This window comes from Glycine soja, chromosome 2 (genome assembly GCF_004193775.1).
Source record: "Glycine soja cultivar W05 chromosome 2, ASM419377v2, whole genome shotgun sequence".
NCBI classification, from domain to species: Eukaryota; Viridiplantae; Streptophyta; class Magnoliopsida; order Fabales; family Fabaceae; genus Glycine; species Glycine soja.
In genome coordinates, this window is record NC_041003.1 from 46,249,653 (window position 1) to 46,268,960 (window position 19,308).

The 19,308-nt window shown below is 33.3% G+C and overlaps 3 protein-coding genes and 1 pseudogene across 6 annotated transcripts; 1 reads left to right on the top strand and 3 right to left on the bottom strand.

Annotated features, from left to right (window-relative positions):
* Window positions 1-579: 579 nt before the first annotated feature.
* LOC114371925 lies at window positions 580-2,743 on the bottom strand (annotated as a pseudogene).
* A 2,179-nt stretch (window positions 2,744-4,922) lies between these two features.
* LOC114398835 (glucan endo-1,3-beta-glucosidase 2) lies at window positions 4,923-6,399 on the top strand. Its single transcript, XM_028360959.1, has one exon. The coding sequence runs from the start codon at window positions 4,989-4,991 to the stop codon at window positions 6,105-6,107; it is 1,119 nt and encodes a 372-aa protein (XP_028216760.1). The 5' UTR covers window positions 4,923-4,988; the 3' UTR covers window positions 6,108-6,399.
* Window positions 6,400-8,915: 2,516 nt separating this feature from the next.
* On the bottom strand, window positions 8,916-12,188 carry LOC114398844 (uncharacterized protein At2g39920-like). Of its 4 annotated transcripts, none has more exons than XM_028360970.1 (6): window positions 11,938-12,183; window positions 11,596-11,743; window positions 11,274-11,433; window positions 10,535-10,982; window positions 9,908-10,096; window positions 8,916-9,288 (listed from the first exon to the last, which is right to left on the bottom strand). In XM_028360970.1, the coding sequence occupies exons 3-6, from the start codon at window positions 11,338-11,340 to the stop codon at window positions 9,093-9,095; spliced, it is 900 nt and encodes a 299-aa protein (XP_028216771.1). In that variant the 5' UTR covers window positions 11,341-11,433; window positions 11,596-11,743; window positions 11,938-12,183; the 3' UTR covers window positions 8,916-9,092. The 4 variants fall into 4 exon arrangements, with proteins under 4 accessions (XP_028216771.1, XP_028216775.1, XP_028216767.1 ...); XM_028360974.1 differs by having other exon boundaries at window positions 11,560-11,743; XM_028360966.1 differs by lacking the exon at window positions 11,596-11,743 and having other exon boundaries at window positions 11,938-12,188.
* Window positions 12,189-13,466: 1,278 nt separating this feature from the next.
* Window positions 13,467-18,983, bottom strand: LOC114398872 (adenylosuccinate lyase-like). Its single transcript, XM_028360984.1, has 9 exons — window positions 18,511-18,983; window positions 18,154-18,369; window positions 17,861-18,043; window positions 16,728-16,949; window positions 16,282-16,398; window positions 16,046-16,189; window positions 15,121-15,222; window positions 14,757-14,825; window positions 13,467-13,997 (listed from the first exon to the last, which is right to left on the bottom strand). Exons 1-9 carry the CDS (start codon window positions 18,838-18,840, stop codon window positions 13,767-13,769), a joined length of 1,614 nt encoding a protein of 537 aa, XP_028216785.1. The 5' UTR covers window positions 18,841-18,983; the 3' UTR covers window positions 13,467-13,766.
* Between the last annotated feature and the right edge of the window lie 325 nt (window positions 18,984-19,308).

Genomic DNA, 19,308 nt, shown 5'->3' on the forward strand with positions numbered 1-19,308 from the left:
GACATATAGTGTATTTGGATTTACGTTTCAATATATTAAAGATCCATTCATTTGAATTCATCAAGAGAGAAGCTTTTCCATTGAATGTAACATGTAAGAATTGACATTCAAACACCCCCTTAAACAATCCATTGAATGTAGCGTATTCTATTCAAAATCTTTAATACATCTTGATAAAATACTTTGAATCTCTGCCAATCTTAGTTAGATAAACCTATTTAAAGGAAAATACTCTGTTTCCTACTATTTTTATGCAGAGTATTTCACAATTTGGTGTGTTAAATTAGATACCGCAATCAAGCCGTTGGTTCAAATGCTGCTGAGTTCAGTTCTAAGGTCTCAAATTTAAATTTTGTAGAAAAAAAAACATGATTCAAAAGAGAGAATCCTATTAAAGATGATCAGTCATGTTCTTTGACAGAAATTGATTATCGGCTAAGCCAATGAATATTTCATATCAATAATATGATAATCCAAAAATTAGATATCACATTTTTAGTGGATTCAAAAGAGAGGGTACGTGGACTTCAGATACGCTGACATCTTGCAAATCACACTATTATTACTGAATGTGCTTGGTCAAATACATCACAGTGTAAATTGCACACCAAGTAGAATAAAAATGGAAAAAGCACAAACACTTGCTCCAAAGATGATAAAAAAGCAAAAGATAACACCGGGACTCAAGCTTGTGGAACACAGTTTGCTGGCCGTTTGATTGATGCAGATTTAATAAGATGATTATAGCTCCCTTTCTCCTTAAAAAGCTGGGAGAAATGGTGCTTGCAATACAAAACGCCCTCCAGGGCTGCATAATTGGGTGGAGTTATGGGACAGCCGCCATGTGAACATTTGAAACAAGATTTGTGATAGGCCTGACCACTCAAAATGTGAGATAAACTTACACATGACAAGCAGAAAATTTAAATCTTCTAATTCTGGCTAACTGTGCAGACATGTTACAAATAACCAATTAGAATCACTCTTTACTCAATTAGACAATTTATATACAAATTATATTGACATGGACAGAAGTCTCCCTTACTTGCCTTAATGACCAAGCACCTTTAAAATTGATGTAAAATACTAAAAGCTACCTGTGCTCATTTCCAATTTCAACCAACCCAACAAAAAAACCAGGTCACCAAGTATAAGTTACTACTAATTCCAAATGCAACTTTTGTTGTCTTGTGACAATTATGATTTAAATCACAATATACTCTTCACCATCTTCTAAAGACAGAAATAAAAAAATAATTACAATTTCTTCTCTTAACATTTTTCTGCTTAACCCAAGAAGCTCCTTAAACAGAAATGATATTCTGCAAACAACTCTCCCCATGAAACAAGGAAGCCGTATCAAAGTCTACTTCTGGGCCACATATTACTATGGATTTCAAACTTTCTACATTTGATACTATAGTTTGAAACCGTTGGAAGAAAATGGTAAAAGTAATATGTTTTTTCAAACTGGTAATTTAGCCCAAAACTTAGTGAGTTATTTCCAAAGAAGGGAGCAAAGAGACTTTTCGCATAAACTTGTGAACTAGACCCCTCAATTTTCAGAAAGACAAGTGAATGATACTAAATGTTTTGGTTACTCACAAATCATACAACATTACAACTAGTGAACTAGAGAAAGAGATGTGAACATTAATAAAGATCCATGTCATTAGCGCATGAACAGTAAACACTTATTCATAACCAATATGTAACTGAGGTGTTCATGACCCCTACAACAAATATCATCAAACAATTTTGTTTATGAGATTTCTGAATCCTACCTTCTCCAACGGATAAGCAGTTTTGCCACATGTAGCACACTTTTCTTGGTCCCAGAAAACATGCTAGCAGCTTTACTAGGGGACCTTGTCTAGAATAATCAAAAGATGCCGACAGTGTCAGCAGAAAACTCCAAATGTCATAGACCCATTTCTAAATTGCTCATTCCCAACAATGTTTCAAAAAGACAAATTCAAGATTTTTACCAGCTCAGGAGTTGTTTTGTCAGCTTGCTTAGAAGCTGTTCAAATTGAAATCATCACCAGTTAATCTGATTCAGAAATCACAAACAGAACTCTATCCTATAATAATAAGAAGAAGAAGAAGACGTACGTGACTGGAAGTTCTTCTTGAAAGATCCTGTCTCCTTGAAGAGTTGCTCATTATGAGGCTTACAGTAAAGAACACTTTCCATGGAGGAATAGTTGCTAAGCTGAAACATGTAAATTTATAAGTGAGAACTTAAATACTATAAAATTAACCCAAATTTTGTTTAATATCATAAGAACTAATAATGCATTACAACAATCAAGTAACCTTATCCATTCTCTAAATATTTATCTTTTGTTGTGGGATTTTTTATATGTGTGTCAGTCACTGCCAGCATTTAAAATAAAATAAAGATCTTTGAAATAGAGACCAAAATTTTGAGGATGAAGAAAAATGTTCACAATGCATTAAATTAAACCAACAATGCAGCTTATAAGAGAAAAGCAAACAAATGGAAGGAACTAAAAGCAAAACTACCTTCAAGGTTCCTTCGCAATGGGAGCACTTGAAGCATGCTTTGTGGTAAGCAGATAACTGATCAACCGGATAAACCGTTTTGCCACAAGCCTTGCACTTTTGCTGAGTACCAATAAAAGACATGTCTCTGGCTTTTTGATCTAAGTGCACCAAACCTACCACTACCAATCTCTAAATGTGTAAACAAAAATACAATGTAGCTTCTTAGACCTTTAAAATATAACCTCAGCTGCTACATGAATTGAAAAAACCACATCAGTTGACAAAGTGAAAGATAAAATATCTTACTATTGGCCAATTTAGTTTCAGAGAAACTTCAACAGATCGAGTCAAATTGTACAAAGTTGTTGTGTACCTTGTTGATAAAAGAGTGAGAAATGGCAGATCGGTGAGGTTGTGAAGAGAGACTCTGAGACGGACAAGGACATTCAGGACTAAGAACTCAGGTGGAAGGATATGAATATATTAAATTGATTGATAACAACAAATCAAATGATCATGAGTAATGACCAGTGTCAAGTAATATAGTATTAACCAATAAACTACTTGGGGGGTAGGATATAGATATTAGATATCTTTGCTGGCTCCACTGTCAGCTCTTGTCTACTCACAAGACCAATTAACTGCATAGGACCATAAGCAACAACTATAGTTGTTTGAGAAATTATCAGATAGGTTTTGATCAATACATGTCTAATAATATTCAATTATATGTGTTTTTAATTTAAATGTTTCACTTTCTTTAACATTAGTCTTATCACTGCTAAATAAAAAAGAATAATCCTTTTGCTAAATGAAATATCAAAAAATCTTTTGCTCATGTCATAACTATGGAAATAAAATCTGCTTCACATGAAAAAAGAAATAAAACTAGAGCCCTGTGATCACGGATGAATTGCGATGTTTTGCTGGTTTAATAATTGGACGAATAGGGCAGTAAAACAGTTTTGATTATGACAAAACTTAACAACAGTGATAGTTAAGGCAGGGCACATGTTATTTAGCTGCTCTTTCAACAAGTTTTATTAACCACACATGGTATGCTTCAGCTCCTCCAAAATGTGCAGTTTTGTCATGTCTGATAATTTTTTTACATAAAAAAAATGAAAAATGTTAAGTACACTGTAATAAATGCTGATTTATATTATTTTTTAATTTTAATAATTGAAGTTGACCTTTAATTTTAAATGAAATAATAGCTAAAAAAATACATATGATATCAGTTGTCACACCTAACTTTGTCATTTTCAATTTTGAGAGAGAGAAAAATAAAACTTACATGGTCATTTGACTTGAAAAAATAGAATTTATTTTTTATAAAAATGTCGAATTTTTATTTTATTTTAAATTCTATTATGTTAAATAAAACATATTGAATTAATTATGACTAATTGAATGCAATTAGGAATTTTCACGAATTGAATACATTAATTTAAAAGTTCAAGATAATCTGTTTCCGGATTCGAACTCATGACCAACAAGTCACCAAGGCACAACTTTACCGCTGCACCAAGACTCGCCCTCTAATATCATATTATTATATTATTTCTTTTATTTTATATGCTTCTTTTTTGATCATTATAAAAAAGTTGTGCAAATGAAATTTGTTAATCCATTTTCTTAATTCTACACCATTGTTACATGCATCACCGTTTTTAAATAACAAAAAAACATAATCAGTTCAACACACATTCTTTCTCTTTAACATCCCAGACATGTAAATTATAAACACGTACGGTATAATTAATTTGATATACAAATAGCATATCGATCTTCAAATCTCACCTGACTAAGGTGATACAAAGATTCAAAGGAAAAGGATTGACAAAGACGGGAAATACAGAGTCTCCCTTGACAGGTGCGTGTAAAGTCTCACTTTTGATCAGAGAAATACAAAGATAGATAATACAAAAAGCATTTGGAAGTTACTACTATATGTTGTGTGAACTTTACAGTTGCATAGAAATAATATTATTTTTCACTTTGCTATTGTGTACTCTTGTGAATGCATGAAAATGGTTAAAATTAAGAGTTGTTTTATAGATTAAGGCTAACTTTAAAACTATTTCAATGAGTTATTATGAGTGGTGACTAAATCCTTTATCTTGTTTACACTCTTGTAGCATTTTATGTAATGCAGGAACATGCTTATTTAATAATCTTCATGCAATAGGAAGGATTAAGTAGTCCCATTATCAAAAACATTTTTTTGTTTGTTTAAAAAAGGTAACTAACTCGTTTATCATGTCATGCAAGCCAATAAATATTTCATTACCAACACTATAGCTCATGCATATATGCATGGTGAAGTTCAATCTAGTCCCTTCCCCTACTTAAATGTAATTAATGCAAATAAGAAAGAAGAATTAACAAGTATAGATGCCGCCATATTCTAAAATTTGAAAGTTGAAACCCTCCCTGTAACTAATTCCCCGCGTTTCCTTCTCTCTTCTCGCACCATGTCCACTCGCATTCTCTTATTTTTCATCTCTCTCTCCCTCCTCCCCCAGCCATACCCCTGCATCGGCGTCACCTACTCCGCCCCCACCGCCACCCCGCAGCACCCCTCCCCCTCCCCGGAGCGCATCGCCGCCGGGCTCCGCCACCTCAACGCAAGATCCCTCCGCCTCGAAGACGCCGACCCCGCCATCACCCGCAGCCTCCTCTACAGCAACACCACCCTCTTCCTCACAATTCCCAACTACATGGTCACCTCCATCGCCCAAAACCGCTCCGTGGCACAGTCCTGGCTCTACACTCACGTGGTCCCCTTCTATCCACGCGTCAAGATCACAACAATCTCCGTCGGCAACGCCTTCCCCGATGTGTACCCTAATTCCGTGAACGACCTCCTCCCCGCGATCTCCAACGTCCACGTGTCCCTCCGCGACCTCGGCATCCGCAACATCAAGGTCTCCACCTCCTTCTCATTCGTCACCGCACTCACCTCCCCTTTCCCTCCCTCAAACGCACAGTTTCAAGAACCCAACGGCGCAACCCTATTCGGTCCACTCCTCCAATTCCTTCACGACACCAACTCCTCCTTCTTGATCAACCTCTACCCTTACAATCTTTATCGCCTCAACCCCGAGATTCCTCTCGGAATCGCGCTTTTTCAAGAACATCCTTTTAACTTCCGCGACGACTTCACCACCGGTGTTCGGTACCGGAACCTCTTCGACGTCATGGTCGACGCCGTAGTCTCCGCACTCGCCGTCGCCGGCTACGAGACCGTGCCGATTATTGTGACCGAAACTGGCTGGCCGAGCTCCAGCGCCGCCGCTAACGAGTTCGACGCGAATTTAGGGTATGCCGAGATATACCTCAAGGGGCTCGTGAAGCATCTTAAATCTGGAATGGGGACGCCGTTGCTGAAAGACGGTGTGACAGAGGTTTTCGTTTACGAGATGTTCGATAAGGAGGAAGGAACAACAGGGAGGAGCTGGGGGGTTCTCTACCCTAACGGAACTGCAAAGTACCATCGCGTCGATTTCTCGTGCTCCTCGGTTGCTTCTGGGAGTCTTCATATCGCGGTGATGATCATCATCTTCTTCTTATCGCTTTTGGTTATTGTGTGAGTGAATTTGTTAATTCTGGTGAGGTTAATTGGTTTTTTTTTTAGTAGTTTAGGGTTGGGGATTTGTTGATTAGGGTTGATTTTGTGTTGAATGTTGTACTCTGAAATTTGTTGGTGTTCATAGTTTGTAAGAAGATCAATCAATATAGCAGCTCGATGTTAGTTTGTACGAAGATGCATGGGATCTTTGGTTTTGTTTTGTGATAACATAACAGGACTATATCCCTTATGGAAGCTTTTATTATTCAAATTTTATCTTTCATAACAAACTTATTCTTTTCTTTAATTTTTGAACCACTGGGTGAATTTGTTTGCAAAATTTGAGTTCATTTTAAGTACATGCTGAAAGTATATTTATATTTAAATTTCACGATAGGCTTTAAATTAATTCAAATTTCAAAATACGTACAATTTTATTTATTTGACGTGGAGTAAATTAATTACTTTGAATATACGTTGAATAGAACATGCCGGTAATTACTAATTTTGATTTCTATTTTTAATTTTATGTAACTAATATAAGTTTTTTTTGGGTCGTCATGTAAATAATATAAGTATTTTAAAAAATATATATATATATGTGACCCACCGTTTTACATGTATTTTTATGATAAAGGAGTTAATCAGGCATGTTAATAATTTTACATGTACTTCCATGTTAAGTCAAGCATGTTAATAAATTTACATACATTTTACGTCAAGAACATTAAAAGTGTCAAGTTCTTTTTAAGATTGTGAGCATCACCGAAATGAACATTAGTTATAGTTTCATTTATAATTTTATATTGAAAATAATTAATATAGTTATAAATAATTTTCTATTTTTTAAATTTATATTATTTATTTTTAAATGTAATATATAAATTTTACAAAAACAAATTAATTACATTAAAAATTATGTTTTTGATAAAATACCTTTATTAACAGTAAATTTATTCGAATATTTATGTGAAACATTAATAAATAAGCATGTGGTGGCTAGATTTTGTTTTTACGTGATTATGTGGTAGCTAGCTAATCTTTGCTTCTTTTTTTTCCTCTACTTGTTAATATGTGTTTTTTCAGGCATAAATCATATCATTTGTAAAATTAATTTCATAAGTTATGATTTCATTGATACATAAATGATAAATTATTAGTGGAAAATTTATTATAATAAAAATATCCAAACATAAATCATATTATGTTAAAATTAATTACATTTAAAATCAATTTTATTATCACTTATCCAAACACCTACTAATCAAACTAATTTTTATAATTTTATAAAAGATAAAAGTTTTTTTTAAAAAAATATTTTGCATATGATCGTTGCACGGGTAATTAAATAGCTAGTGGCATATATACATATGTATATATAGATAGCTAATTGCATCTTGAAACGTCACTCAGAATCTCATAATCAATTCAGTTGTCACACTTAGACGAAAGATTGCATAAATTGTCTTAAGAGAAATACAAAGGATACTCTCTTTTGACATTTTATTTCTAAATTTTTTTTACGATTTGTTAAAATTTATTAGAAAATATTATTTTTAGTGAATTTTTTTTTTCATTTATGATTCTCTCTTGATTTATATTAAATCAGAATTAACATCTACCAAAATTAATGATTTGTAATAAATTCTAACAAAATATATAGAATCTTTGAGGAAGAGTGTGATAGAATACCTGCAACATTTCTCATTGTCTTAATTATGTTGGTATGTGAAAGGTAAATAAATTATGAATAGAAAATGAAGACAAACCTCATAGGAGTGGAAATGAGACGGCCAAGTCGAATTCTATCGAGTTTATCTTGTCTATTTTATATTTCTTTACCCAAGTCTAGGAATGAATTGTACTGTTTGATGAAACTTTTGAGAAATTTAAAAGCTTCTTTGATTAGCTTATAAGATACTTTTAAACTTATAAACTTCTTGCTTATATGTTTATTTGACTAGTTTATAAGTTATTTTAATCAAAATAAACTTGTTTGATACATGATTTTATTTTTTATAAATTACTTCAAGTAATTTGTGAAAATAAACTAGCTTATAAGTTATTAATTTTTTTTCTTCTCAATTTTATCATCACTAATTTATTGGAAATTTTTTTATATCCTTTTATTCAATTTAAAAACTCTTTTACCTATTTCAACATTCTTACGAATAATAGATGTCATATTTTTTTTAGTTATTACGAACTTGGAATTTTACTTTTTTTTATTGTTTTGTTTAATGTTAAACTATTTATTTGAATGAATATTAGTACATTATTTAATTTTTATTTGAAATATTTGATCAGTAAACAAAAAGTTGACAAAAAAAATCCAAATTATAAAGAAAAGCGGCTAGCTTGTTTAGCAAAAAGGGTAGACTTATTTTTTAAAAATTTATCTAGTTAAATAGGAGAAGTCATAGACTTAAAAAAAAAAAAAAAAGTCTATCAAACCTGGGAGATTGGCTTGCTTAATAACAATATTATTCTTAATAAATTTGTGGGTGAATTGTGAGACACAGAGAGTGTGATCTAGAATTTTGTAAGTTCTAATATATTTGTGAGACCTACACAGAGTGTAATCTAATTAATGTATTAGGGGAGGAAGGTAGTTTGCATAAAACCCCAATTTATTGTCATCACTGTACATAAAAAATGTATTGCTAGCCTTTCTCTAAAAAAATTACACTATTCATTTTTTTTTAATTCCTTTTAAGTACTCAGAATTATATTTAAGATTTTAGTAAAATTCTTTTATAAGCGGCACATTCATGGACGTGCATATCCGACAGTCAGAATTTTTTTATGGCCCAACGAGGAAGATATTATCTACCAGTAATGCTGTGTTCAATTAAAACAAATCTGTTCCCTACATTGTCTTTGGCAGACAATGACATGCGATTACAACATCCCTAATATGAACAATAGGAGAGATGCAGAGAATTAAACTAGTCGAACAAAAACCAAATTATCCTGTATTGTAGGATGAAACTAATATATCCAGCATCTATGCTCTCCTTTGCTGCTTAAACTTGTCAAATATAGGGTCCGGAAGCAAAAAAATTCTTATTCCTCTATCTGCAACAGTCAAAGCATCCATTTGACTGCTCATGATACTTATTATGCGGAAGCCCTTCTTCTGTATCACATTCCTTTGCCTAGCAAAACACTCATTCCCTTTGGTAGATTCTTCATCTTCTTCACTGCAAAAACGTAGATCATAGGTTACGTATGTTTTGGTATAGCACTATTGCTGAAGAAAGATTGGCTATTGTTTTGTTGCCTATTGTTTTGGTGGTGAATGGGATTGTTTGCAAGGTAAAATTTAATTTAAGACCATCAATTTTAAACATGGTTATAGGATCCAGGAAATTTCATAGAGAGATTAGAAAATGGAATATCCACACGGGCAATATTAAGTAAGCAATGAACCTAAAGGGTTGACATAGTGGTATAAGACCCACTGCGTTCACATGCATGAACGAAAATAATCTATTTAACGGAAGATTTTATGTTTGATTTCTACCGTGTGTAAAATTCTTTTGGATTAATGTCCAGTGGCAATCACGCACCGTGAGTGGATATAATCTTTGATCCAATGGATTGGAAATACTTCTGGTTTTGAACTCAAAAATAAATAAAATTAAGCCTTGAAATCATTTGAGAATTCCGAATACATATAAGTAAGAGAAGGGTATAATATTCTTTCTTAGTGAGGTTTAGATATCTACCATAAGGTCTAAACAAACATAATTTGAGATCTTCCTTTAATCATTATCCAGGGTATATGAAAGGAACATAATAAACACTAGTGACAAGTACCTCATCATCAAGGAAGACCAATCTCTAAATCCAGCGGAGAGAAGATGATTGATGGTGACATTTTGGCGTGTTCCATGCTCTCTTGATAACAAAATTATGGACCACCCACCAGCATGAAGGTTCATGTATAATCTTAAAACAAGCATCCTCTTCAAATTCTTTGCTTCTAATATACAATTGTTAATGCTGCTGTTATCATGAAAACCACACAAAAAGAAAATCATATGAAGTTACTGCCAAAAAGATATGCAGATCTGCATCAAGTTGGATAGATAATATATGGGGGGTAAACTGATGCAAGTTGGAGTAACAAATAATTTGCATAAATATTTTGGACACCATAATTCCAGCTGTCCATGATCTGAGCATTATCCAATTTTTATACTATCTATAATTGGGGAACATAAATGGGGATTTACAACAATATATGACAAAATTCATCAAGATTGAGATTACATGCCACTACAAGAATTTCCCTACAAAAGTATTCATTCAAACTGGGGGGATGTATTATGTTTAAGAAAATAGAATTTCTTTTACTGATACCTAAAACTGAACCACTAGACATAAGATTCCTCCTTATGCCCTCGAATGACACACCGAGAATAAGATGGACGATGAGATTACCTTTGAAACAAATTGGAAGAATGGGGAATTGGTGGAAATATGCCATCTATGTCTATCAACACCACATCAAGACCATCATCTGATGGTCTAACACTGTTGAAGTAATCCTCAATCACAGACTTGGTTGAATCCAAGTCTCTAGCATATTGACCTTCCTTGATATACTTCATGGCCAGGTCCTTGCAGAGGCTAGGAAAATTATGTCTTTCCAAGTTATTGAGCTTAGCATGCAGAGAATAAAGCTTGCAATAATTATACTCATCATTTATATTCTGAAGCTGAATAATTCCAGCATGGCTACTTTGACAAGATTGCAGCATCATTGCCAGTGAAACCAATAAAGTAATTAATAAAAGTCCTGTGGCGGCTAATGCCACAACAAAGATGGTTGCGGCAAAGGATGTGATGTAGAATCCTGATTCCAGCACAAAACTGCTCCTCCGCAACTCTAACCAGGAAAGAAACAGGATAAATAATCATGCTAAAATAATAATTTTGAAGCATAATCACAGCTGAAAGATAAGATAGATGGGAACAAGCTCTGTATTATCTGGCTTCCATTATGTGATTAAACATAAAACAATTCTAAATTCTCCTACAACATTCTTGTGCAAATTCTCTTACAAGATGAAGAGAGTATTGAATACATTTTATGTTTCCAACAATACATTAAATATATTCATGGACAATATTTCTTATTCATTTAGAGTCCAAGAGCGACAAAGCTGTCATTACCTACCAGAACCACCACCTGAGAGACTCCTTGTAGAATTCATCCGCTCCACTTGATGGCCATACGCAGACATAACTTCAAGCTGTATCTAATATATTATTTATCCAGAATCCAGTTGAAGTAACACCTACAGCTTGTGTCCAGAATCAGATATCAAAGGGGTATCCTGAAAATTTTAGACAAAAAACTTGGTCATATTCGTAATCAGTCTCAACTGATGCGATTGGATTGCTATGCATTCTACTTTTGACATAATCAGAATATACAAGCAAATACAGTGAAAATTGAACACCTCTTTCTTTTTTTTTCTCTCTCTTTCTAGCCCTACCCAAGTTTTTCTGACAATCACACATTTCAAGGGATGAGGAGATGGGGGAAGAAGTTATCACTCATCAGCATTGTCCCACCAGAATTTTCCAACAACATTTTCTTTTCTTTTTTCCATCAGAATTGTCCCACCACAGAATCACCTGATCCTATCACAGAATAAAAATGAACCTAAAATTACAGAATATAAAATATGTAAGTTGTGCTAGATGAAACTTTCAGCTGGCACACGATCTGGGGTGTCTATAAGTTCCCAACCACATTGGCTCTCAAATCACAGCACGCAACAAACAACTCAAATTGATTCAAAACAAAAGGTGAAAGAGAAAACGTAGAGACTGACCCAAAAGAATGCTGTTTCTGTCTGTTACATCCCAGTTGGCTTCAAAAATCAAATCCTGTAAGAGATTTAACACAAGACAAGCAAATCAACTGTCTTGTGAATGTATGCTGTTAAATTGGTGATTTGGGAAGGCAGTGAGAGAAAACAGCACACGAGAAAGACATTATTACACGCCAAAGTGAAATATGGAAGAAAAAAGAAGTTGACTAGAACGGTATATAGCTCAAGAATGACACAGGACAGATAATTTCGCCAATGTAATGTTTGATCTATTTTATTTTATGCGTCATTACATTACATCATTGATGAGTGAAATAATTTCAACTAAAGAGCAGTGAAGTTACTATAAGTCTGTAAAATAAAAATAATAATCTTTCCTTTATCCTTTGTTGGGGATAAAAAAAAGCAAAGAATTGATTGTTTAATCAGTTATGGTGTGTATAATCATACATGGTCAATCACCAATCAAATTGTAACAAGCAACACTTCAAATTTGTTTTCCTACTCTGTCATTTTCCAGAAGATAAGTATACCCAACTGAAATTATTAATTTTGTCCAACTCCAATAGCGTAACAAATTTTATTTTATTTTTTCTCTTTTTTTGGGAATAGCGTAACAAAGTTAAACACTAAGAAAGTACGATGTTGTGAGAACATGTAAGTATTATTTATATTGTTAAATATGTGTTGCTGTCGCAGGTTGCATTCAAGACTGAGAAATTACGCACATAAACCCCACTTGGCGTCCATAGCATATTAGCACATCACATGAGTCAGGTTGGTGTGGGGTTAAAGGTACTAGTGGCTAGCTAGATTCTAGATTCGAATCCCACGTAATAAAAGAATAAAAAATAATTCACAATAATAAACTAGTCGCTTGGAGCAATCATAGAGGTTGCAACCTTCAAGATCATGCTTGCTAAAAACAGATTTCACACGTTAAAATTATCAACTAATGTTGTCCTTTTTTTCTCTATACTAGTAAACGTTAAAATATTAACAACACCGTCTCTTCTTTGTCATAATTAGATAAAATCACGTGCTGACCTCAATAATACAGAATGAGCCTAAGTTATTGGATGCAAACGCAACTAATAAATTAACATCCAAAATTTAAAAATTATTCATAAAAGATAATATTGAAAAACATGTTGGAAACAATTTTTAACCAAATATTAGTGGAATATTTGCAAGAAAAATGAAAAATTATGACAAATCCCATCATTATTTATATAAAGTTTATTAAGCTTACTTTTCTTGGTTCTCTCTAGTAAAGGATCATTGACAAATTCCTGTTACTAAGCGCTTACAGGATAGAAAATAAAACCGACCAACAGTAAATTCCAACGTTTAAGAGTTGATTGCAGGATAAACTACCTTTACACTATCATCAAATTTCAATTAAATTCTTTTAAATGACCCAGGTTGTGTTTGTTGAACTCACCTGAATGGAGAAATATAATTTTCAAATTCCTGTAAAATACCACGATTTTGGAAAAGAGATTTCATAAATTTCAAAATACATAGGGTTTAAATTTGACACATCCTTTATGCTTCATCAGACCTATTTTATTATTCAGGTCTGGCACTTTAAACTCGTACACTATGTTACAAAATCCTTAACACCATTCTATATCAAAATGGTTTTATAATCAGGGAAAATCATGTCTTTTCTCCCTTTTTCCCAAAATGGAACATCTTATTTAAAAGTTAATATATCAACTAATAGCCATTTGGTAAATGGTGGCGAGGATGCAAAATTGCCTTGCCAATAGTATCATCAACTAATGAATATCTCGAGCAAACTGTTTCAACCATTTGTTTGTTTCCTAGATCTTTATTCCAATCACAGTATTCACCACATTTTCCACTGTTCTGGCCAATTCAACAGCTGCTCCAACATAAGTATCAGGTGTTAACTTCAACATATTACTCTTTGCTTCTTCTGGAATATCTAGGCCTTTAATGAAATCTCTTATGCTCTCTTTGGTAACTGCTCTTCCTCTGGTTAGTTCTTTTAACTTCTCATAAGGCTCAGGAACACCATATCTTCGCATAACCTGAATAAAATTTGCAAAATGATTATAGTAGAATTTTAAAGGGGGTGACAGCAAGCAACATCAAGAGAAGTACACATGAATCCAGCACAAAAATGTGGGCATCTCATTCATAAACACCAGTAACTTTACAAATTCAGAAAATTTCTAACAGAAAAGAAAATTTGTTTTAACATGGGGCAAGCAATATAACCATTGACTCAAGAATGCCTAAATTTTTACAATTAGCATACAGCATTTCAGAAGTAATATGATCAAAACCTGAAACCATAAGGGAAAAGCAATTAGACAAGTTGAGCAAGTGTTGTACGGTGTTTATGAATGAATTAAAAGGTTATTTAATTTCCATAGAAATTGAAGCAAGGTCTGGATAAGCTGCTAAATTAAAAGGTTATTCAATTTGCATAGAAATTGAGTCGGAATTCAAACATGACATGCAAATACTATGGAACTAGCCAAAAGGCTTCAGATCATTGGTTATGCTTCAAAAACTAACTTTAGAAATCAGCTTTGATAAGAAAATGATAAAAGCTTCAGATCATTGAGCAAACCTTTCATCTCCTAAAGGACATTAACTAGTAAATTATATTATCTTCAAAGAGTCAAGTTAAAAGAATATTTTGCTTCTTGTTATACTTGAACCCCATGAAGTAAATAGCATCACCACAAAGAACTCAAGTCTTCAGTATATTTTTAGCATTCCGTGTAAAATACAAATAGATTAAACTAAATAAACATATAAAGCCAGAAGCATATACTTACAGTCTGAATTGGTTCAGCAAGCACCTCCCAGCAGTGGTTCAAGTCTTCACTCAAGCAAGCTTCATTAACCTAAATTGTAAATTAAAATATGACATGAAAAAGTTCAATGAAAATACAAAAACCTACTGCCTTTTCTTTGGATTTAATAGAAAACTTGAGAAACTTGCTCTATAGTTATGCAAATAGACAGTGATAGGAACTTTGTATATGCATCCTGCTCAAATGAACAGTATACTACAGTCAAAGAAACAGTTGCAATAACCAAAATATATCATCCAATAATGCTATATTTCCAATAAAAAAAGAAGATAATTATGCACATAGTAGGAGAAAAGCAACATAAATCTCATGTTGCACTGATTACCTGAAGCTTCCCTATTCCTTGAAGTGTGCTTTTGTAGGCAAGAAGAGAATGACCTATACCTACACCCATGTTCCTTAAGACAGTTGAATCAGTCAAGTCCCTCTACAGAAAAGAAAAAAATGAATATAGAAAACAACAATTATTTCCAAGAGCTAATCACAATTAGACTATAACTACACTAAATTAAACTCAAAAGTCAATAGATTACAACAAGGTTATCAAATAAAGATTCAAACCGTGAATTGTCAACTAATTTTTTAATCTTGAATACTTATATAAAAAATTTAAACTAGAAATAGATAAAAACAACTTAGCCATAAGTCTCATAAAGCAAAATTAAAAGTTATATATGAGTTTGGGAAGCCTCTATTTTGGAAAAAGGATGAAAACAAAACAATGAAACAGCCAAATAGATGAAAGAAAAGAGTAGTGGAATAATCAAATAGGATAAGCTCAGTAGTGTTACTCTTCAATTCATTTTCATTTAACAATTTTAGCTTATATGACTTTTCAATTTCTTTGAGAATTGATGAAAGAAAAGAAAAAAAAAATAATAATGAATCATTAAATCGTGTGATTCATATCAATGATATGAAATCATACGCTTACCAGTTCATTCATGTATTGTAAGATTTAAAATCATTTTGTCACAAAAAAAAGATTTAAAATCATTCGAGATTCATCTTATGATACAAATCACTAGCTAGCCAAATCACACTATGAATTACAAATTACAATAGCTCTGGTAACACTTTCTGCAGCATATAATTTGGCAGTGTGTGTCTTCACACTACAGAAAAATACACAAGCCAATTTCCAAAAGATATATCAGTAAAATCCTTTTGGCATCATAGTTTAGAATAATAGCAATACCAAAATGAGCATAATAAAACCAAAAAAAGAAATCAAACTCAAGAGGTCTTGCCTGCCAACGTGAAATCGGCAACTTCATGCTTAGATGTGACAGACCTCCATTAGCTACACCTAGATTACCTTCGCTGTTCTCAAAATCAATAGGATTCACTTTGTGAGGCATAGTTGATGACCCAATCTCTCCAGCCTTGGTGGTCTGCATAAAAAATTTTGTAAATGAAAAGATTATTGCCGCTCTTAAAGTATAGCTCCATAGTCTGGTTATTGCTACTATATAAGAAAGCTCACCTGCTTAAAGTAACCCAAAGATATATAGCCCCATACATCTCTATCAAAATCGATTAATATATTATTGAACTGGATGAGCAAATGAAAAAGCTTTGCCATGTAGTCATGAGTTTCAATCTGTTAACCAAGTGGAGTAATATAATCAGCACAATACATTAAGTTACCAAGTTGGCATGATCAGATGATCATGAAATGGCAGTTCAACTTAGCTTTGATTGTGTAAGTGCTCAAGATATAACTATCATAATATAAGGGAAGAACTAGCCAAAAAACTAACACAAGCTTCATTGAGAATTGATGAAAATCTAAAACAATGTATATGTATATAGCAATAGAGATAGCAGAAGTCTAAAAATTTTAAGATTCAGTTTTTTTTTATAAAAAAAATTGCATAAATATCTGGTAAACTTGAACAGAAAAAAAAAAATGAAAAGGTAAAACCATACCTGAGCAACATAAGGATTAAAACTTAATCCAAGAGAGTGTACAAACTGTTCTGCAATGTGAGGCCAGTTAACATCAGGATATGCAACAATATGTGCATTGTAATTTCCAACCGCACCAGCAAATTTCCCCACTATCTCAACCTGAGACAGATCCTTCCTTTCTCTGCTTAATCTTGCAGCAAAGATCGCCATTTCCTTTCCCAAAGTAGTTGGTGAAGCTGGCTGGTAAGTAGTGCAGAGAAATTTAACAATGAAGAACTAACAACTAATAAAGTGAGAGAGCAATAGCACTAAAGAATTGCAAAATTGTTTACAAGGAACTATCTACCACCTTTCATACGAGTTCAGAAGCTAAAAAAACCAATTTTTTGTCACTTCAAAGTTAAGGTATTTGCAATAGACCAATATGACATCCCACAATATATATTGATTCTTAAAAATATGCACCAAATATTAGAACATAGGTTAATTACCTATTCTATTAAGAATTAGTTGAAGAATAGTTCTGTAAATAGGATATCAATGTACAAAGTTTTGTGTTTTTTTTCCTGAACTGGAAAAAATAATAAATTACCAATACTCATTAAGAAGTCATTGCCACATCGTCTAAACAAACTAGGTTTGTTTGATAATGTTGATGACTTTGGAAAAGGTTTATCTAAAGGCTTGCTGGTCACACAGGTAGCTTGCAAATTCACTACAATGCAGGAAACAAGTGAGTTGAGTTAAGTGTAGGTTGGAAAAAGCAGGAAACAAGCTGAGCAGTATCACTAGTTATATAAAGAACCAATTCATGCCACTCAACTTGCCAGGGAAGTTGCCACTGTAATGCAGGAATTTACTGTGTCTAGTGGTGTTAGGCCTTTTGGAGTGTCCCTGCTGGTTGCTGGGTTCAATGATAATGGACCACAATTATATCACGTGGATCCATCAGGTTCATAATTTTCCTAGAAAGCTTCTGCTATGGGGAAAAATGTTTCTAATGGAAAGACAGATCTCATGAAAAAAACATTGAAAAATATACAAAACTTTGTACTTTGATCTCCTATTTATAGAACTATTCTGTAACTAACTCTTAGCAGAAAATAGGTAACTAATCCATATTCTAATAACAATTGCACAAATGAACATACCTGTCCATGAGTGCGGGAAAGCATAGGAACATGTGCATTATCTTTAGCCATATCACACAAAGCTTTGATTATTTTATCCATGACAGGAAACATGATAGAATTCATTGTTTCCCTCAGCATCAAGGCATGGGCAAGATTATTTATATCCTCAGATGTGCAAGCAAAGTGAAAAAACTCAACCACCTGCGAACAGGTTTTAGAATAACACAGTCCATCAGAACCCATAATCAAAACAGCAAAACAGTGCATAGCCTCAGAGTATAAAGAAACACACACATAAAGTGAATTTCAACCTTAGCCACTTCAGCATTGGATTGACACTTATGTTTCAAGAAGTACTCCACCGCTTTCACGTCATGATTCGTGACCCTCTCAATGTTTTTAACCTCCAAGGCATCCTCAACACTAAAGTTATCAATCAGGCCTTCTAAGAAAGATTTAGCACCATCACTGAAACTGGGAACCTCAACGATTTCAGGAATCACAGACAGCTGCAGCAACCATTTTATCTAACAGGAAGCACACACACACACACACACACAAAACATCAGAGAGCAACAATACCCAGAAGAGAAAATTCAAAACAGAAAAAAAAAAAGGTACTTTAATCAAAAGGGCATCAGAAAAGAGGAGAATTAACAAAAGGGTACCTCAACAAGAACCCGAAAGTAGATTAAGCCATATTCACTCAAAAAAGGAGCAAGTTCCTTAACTTTGCTCCAATAACGACCATCCAATGGGGACAGAGCCGTCAAAGCAGAGAGCTCAAAATCGATGGAACGGGGTCCAAACATGTTGTTGTGGGTAGAGGTGGGTGTGTGGGTGCTAAGGACGGCTTTGCAGGAGCAACCTCTGCGAGAGGAAGAAGGGAAAGAAGCATACGAAAAAGGAAGAAAGTGTTGTGTTGAACTTTGAAGGTTGGTTCTAAGAGGGTTGAAGCTCCCAAGTTGGGTAGCGTTAGAGAGTGCAGTGAACTCCATGAAAGGCTTCGGAGGAAGAAAAAACGCACGAACCCTTTCACGCAGTCACACTCGAGATACTCTCCGTCTTCGACTTCGATTTCGTCTTCTTAGTAAAAACCCAACACAAACACGAGAGGATTTAACAAATCAAATTATTCGTTAATAATTAGTAACTTTTTTGAAAATCATTAATAATTAAAATAACTTTGTGAAACAATATAAAATACTTATTTATTATAAATTTCAATTATATAAAATAAATATTTACTAATCCAATATAATTTGGGTTTAATTAAGTTTTTCATATCTAAAATATAAGTCATTTTTAGATTATTATCAAACATTCATTTTTTTCAATTAAGTATCTGAAAAAAAAAAATCAGTTTCATTTTACTTCATGACGTTAGTTATCTTTCGTTAAGTGATAATGTATCAGACAGAATGTTACGCCATTACCTTTTGATGACGTGACAATAATGTATCAAT

Bases quoted from the DNA above. Each gene is read 5' to 3' on its own strand.
- LOC114398844 (XM_028360966.1), bottom strand. From the start codon at position 11,340: ATGTCTGCGTATGGCCATCAAGTGGAGCGGATGAATTCTACAAGGAGT. The intron at 10,983-11,273 runs GTAGGTAATGAC...TTTCCTGGTTAG, and splicing joins TCTCTCAGGTGGTGGTTCTG to AGTTGCGGAGGAGCAGTTTT. The intron at 9,289-9,907 runs GTACTTGTCACT...ACGTTTTTGCAG, and splicing joins TGGTCTTCCTTGATGATGAG to TGAAGAAGATGAAGAATCTA.
- LOC114398835 (XM_028360959.1), top strand. From the start codon at position 4,989: ATGTCCACTCGCATTCTCTTATTTTTCATCTCTCTCTCCCTCCTCCCC.
- LOC114398872 (XM_028360984.1), bottom strand. From the start codon at position 18,840: ATGGAGTTCACTGCACTCTCTAACGCTACCCAACTTGGGAGCTTCAAC. The intron at 18,370-18,510 runs GTACCCTTTTGT...GCTTCCTGTTAG, and splicing joins ACTTTCGGGTTCTTGTTGAG to ATAAAATGGTTGCTGCAGCT. The intron at 18,044-18,153 runs GTTGAAATTCAC...ACCTGTTCGCAG, and splicing joins CCAATGCTGAAGTGGCTAAG to GTGGTTGAGTTTTTTCACTT.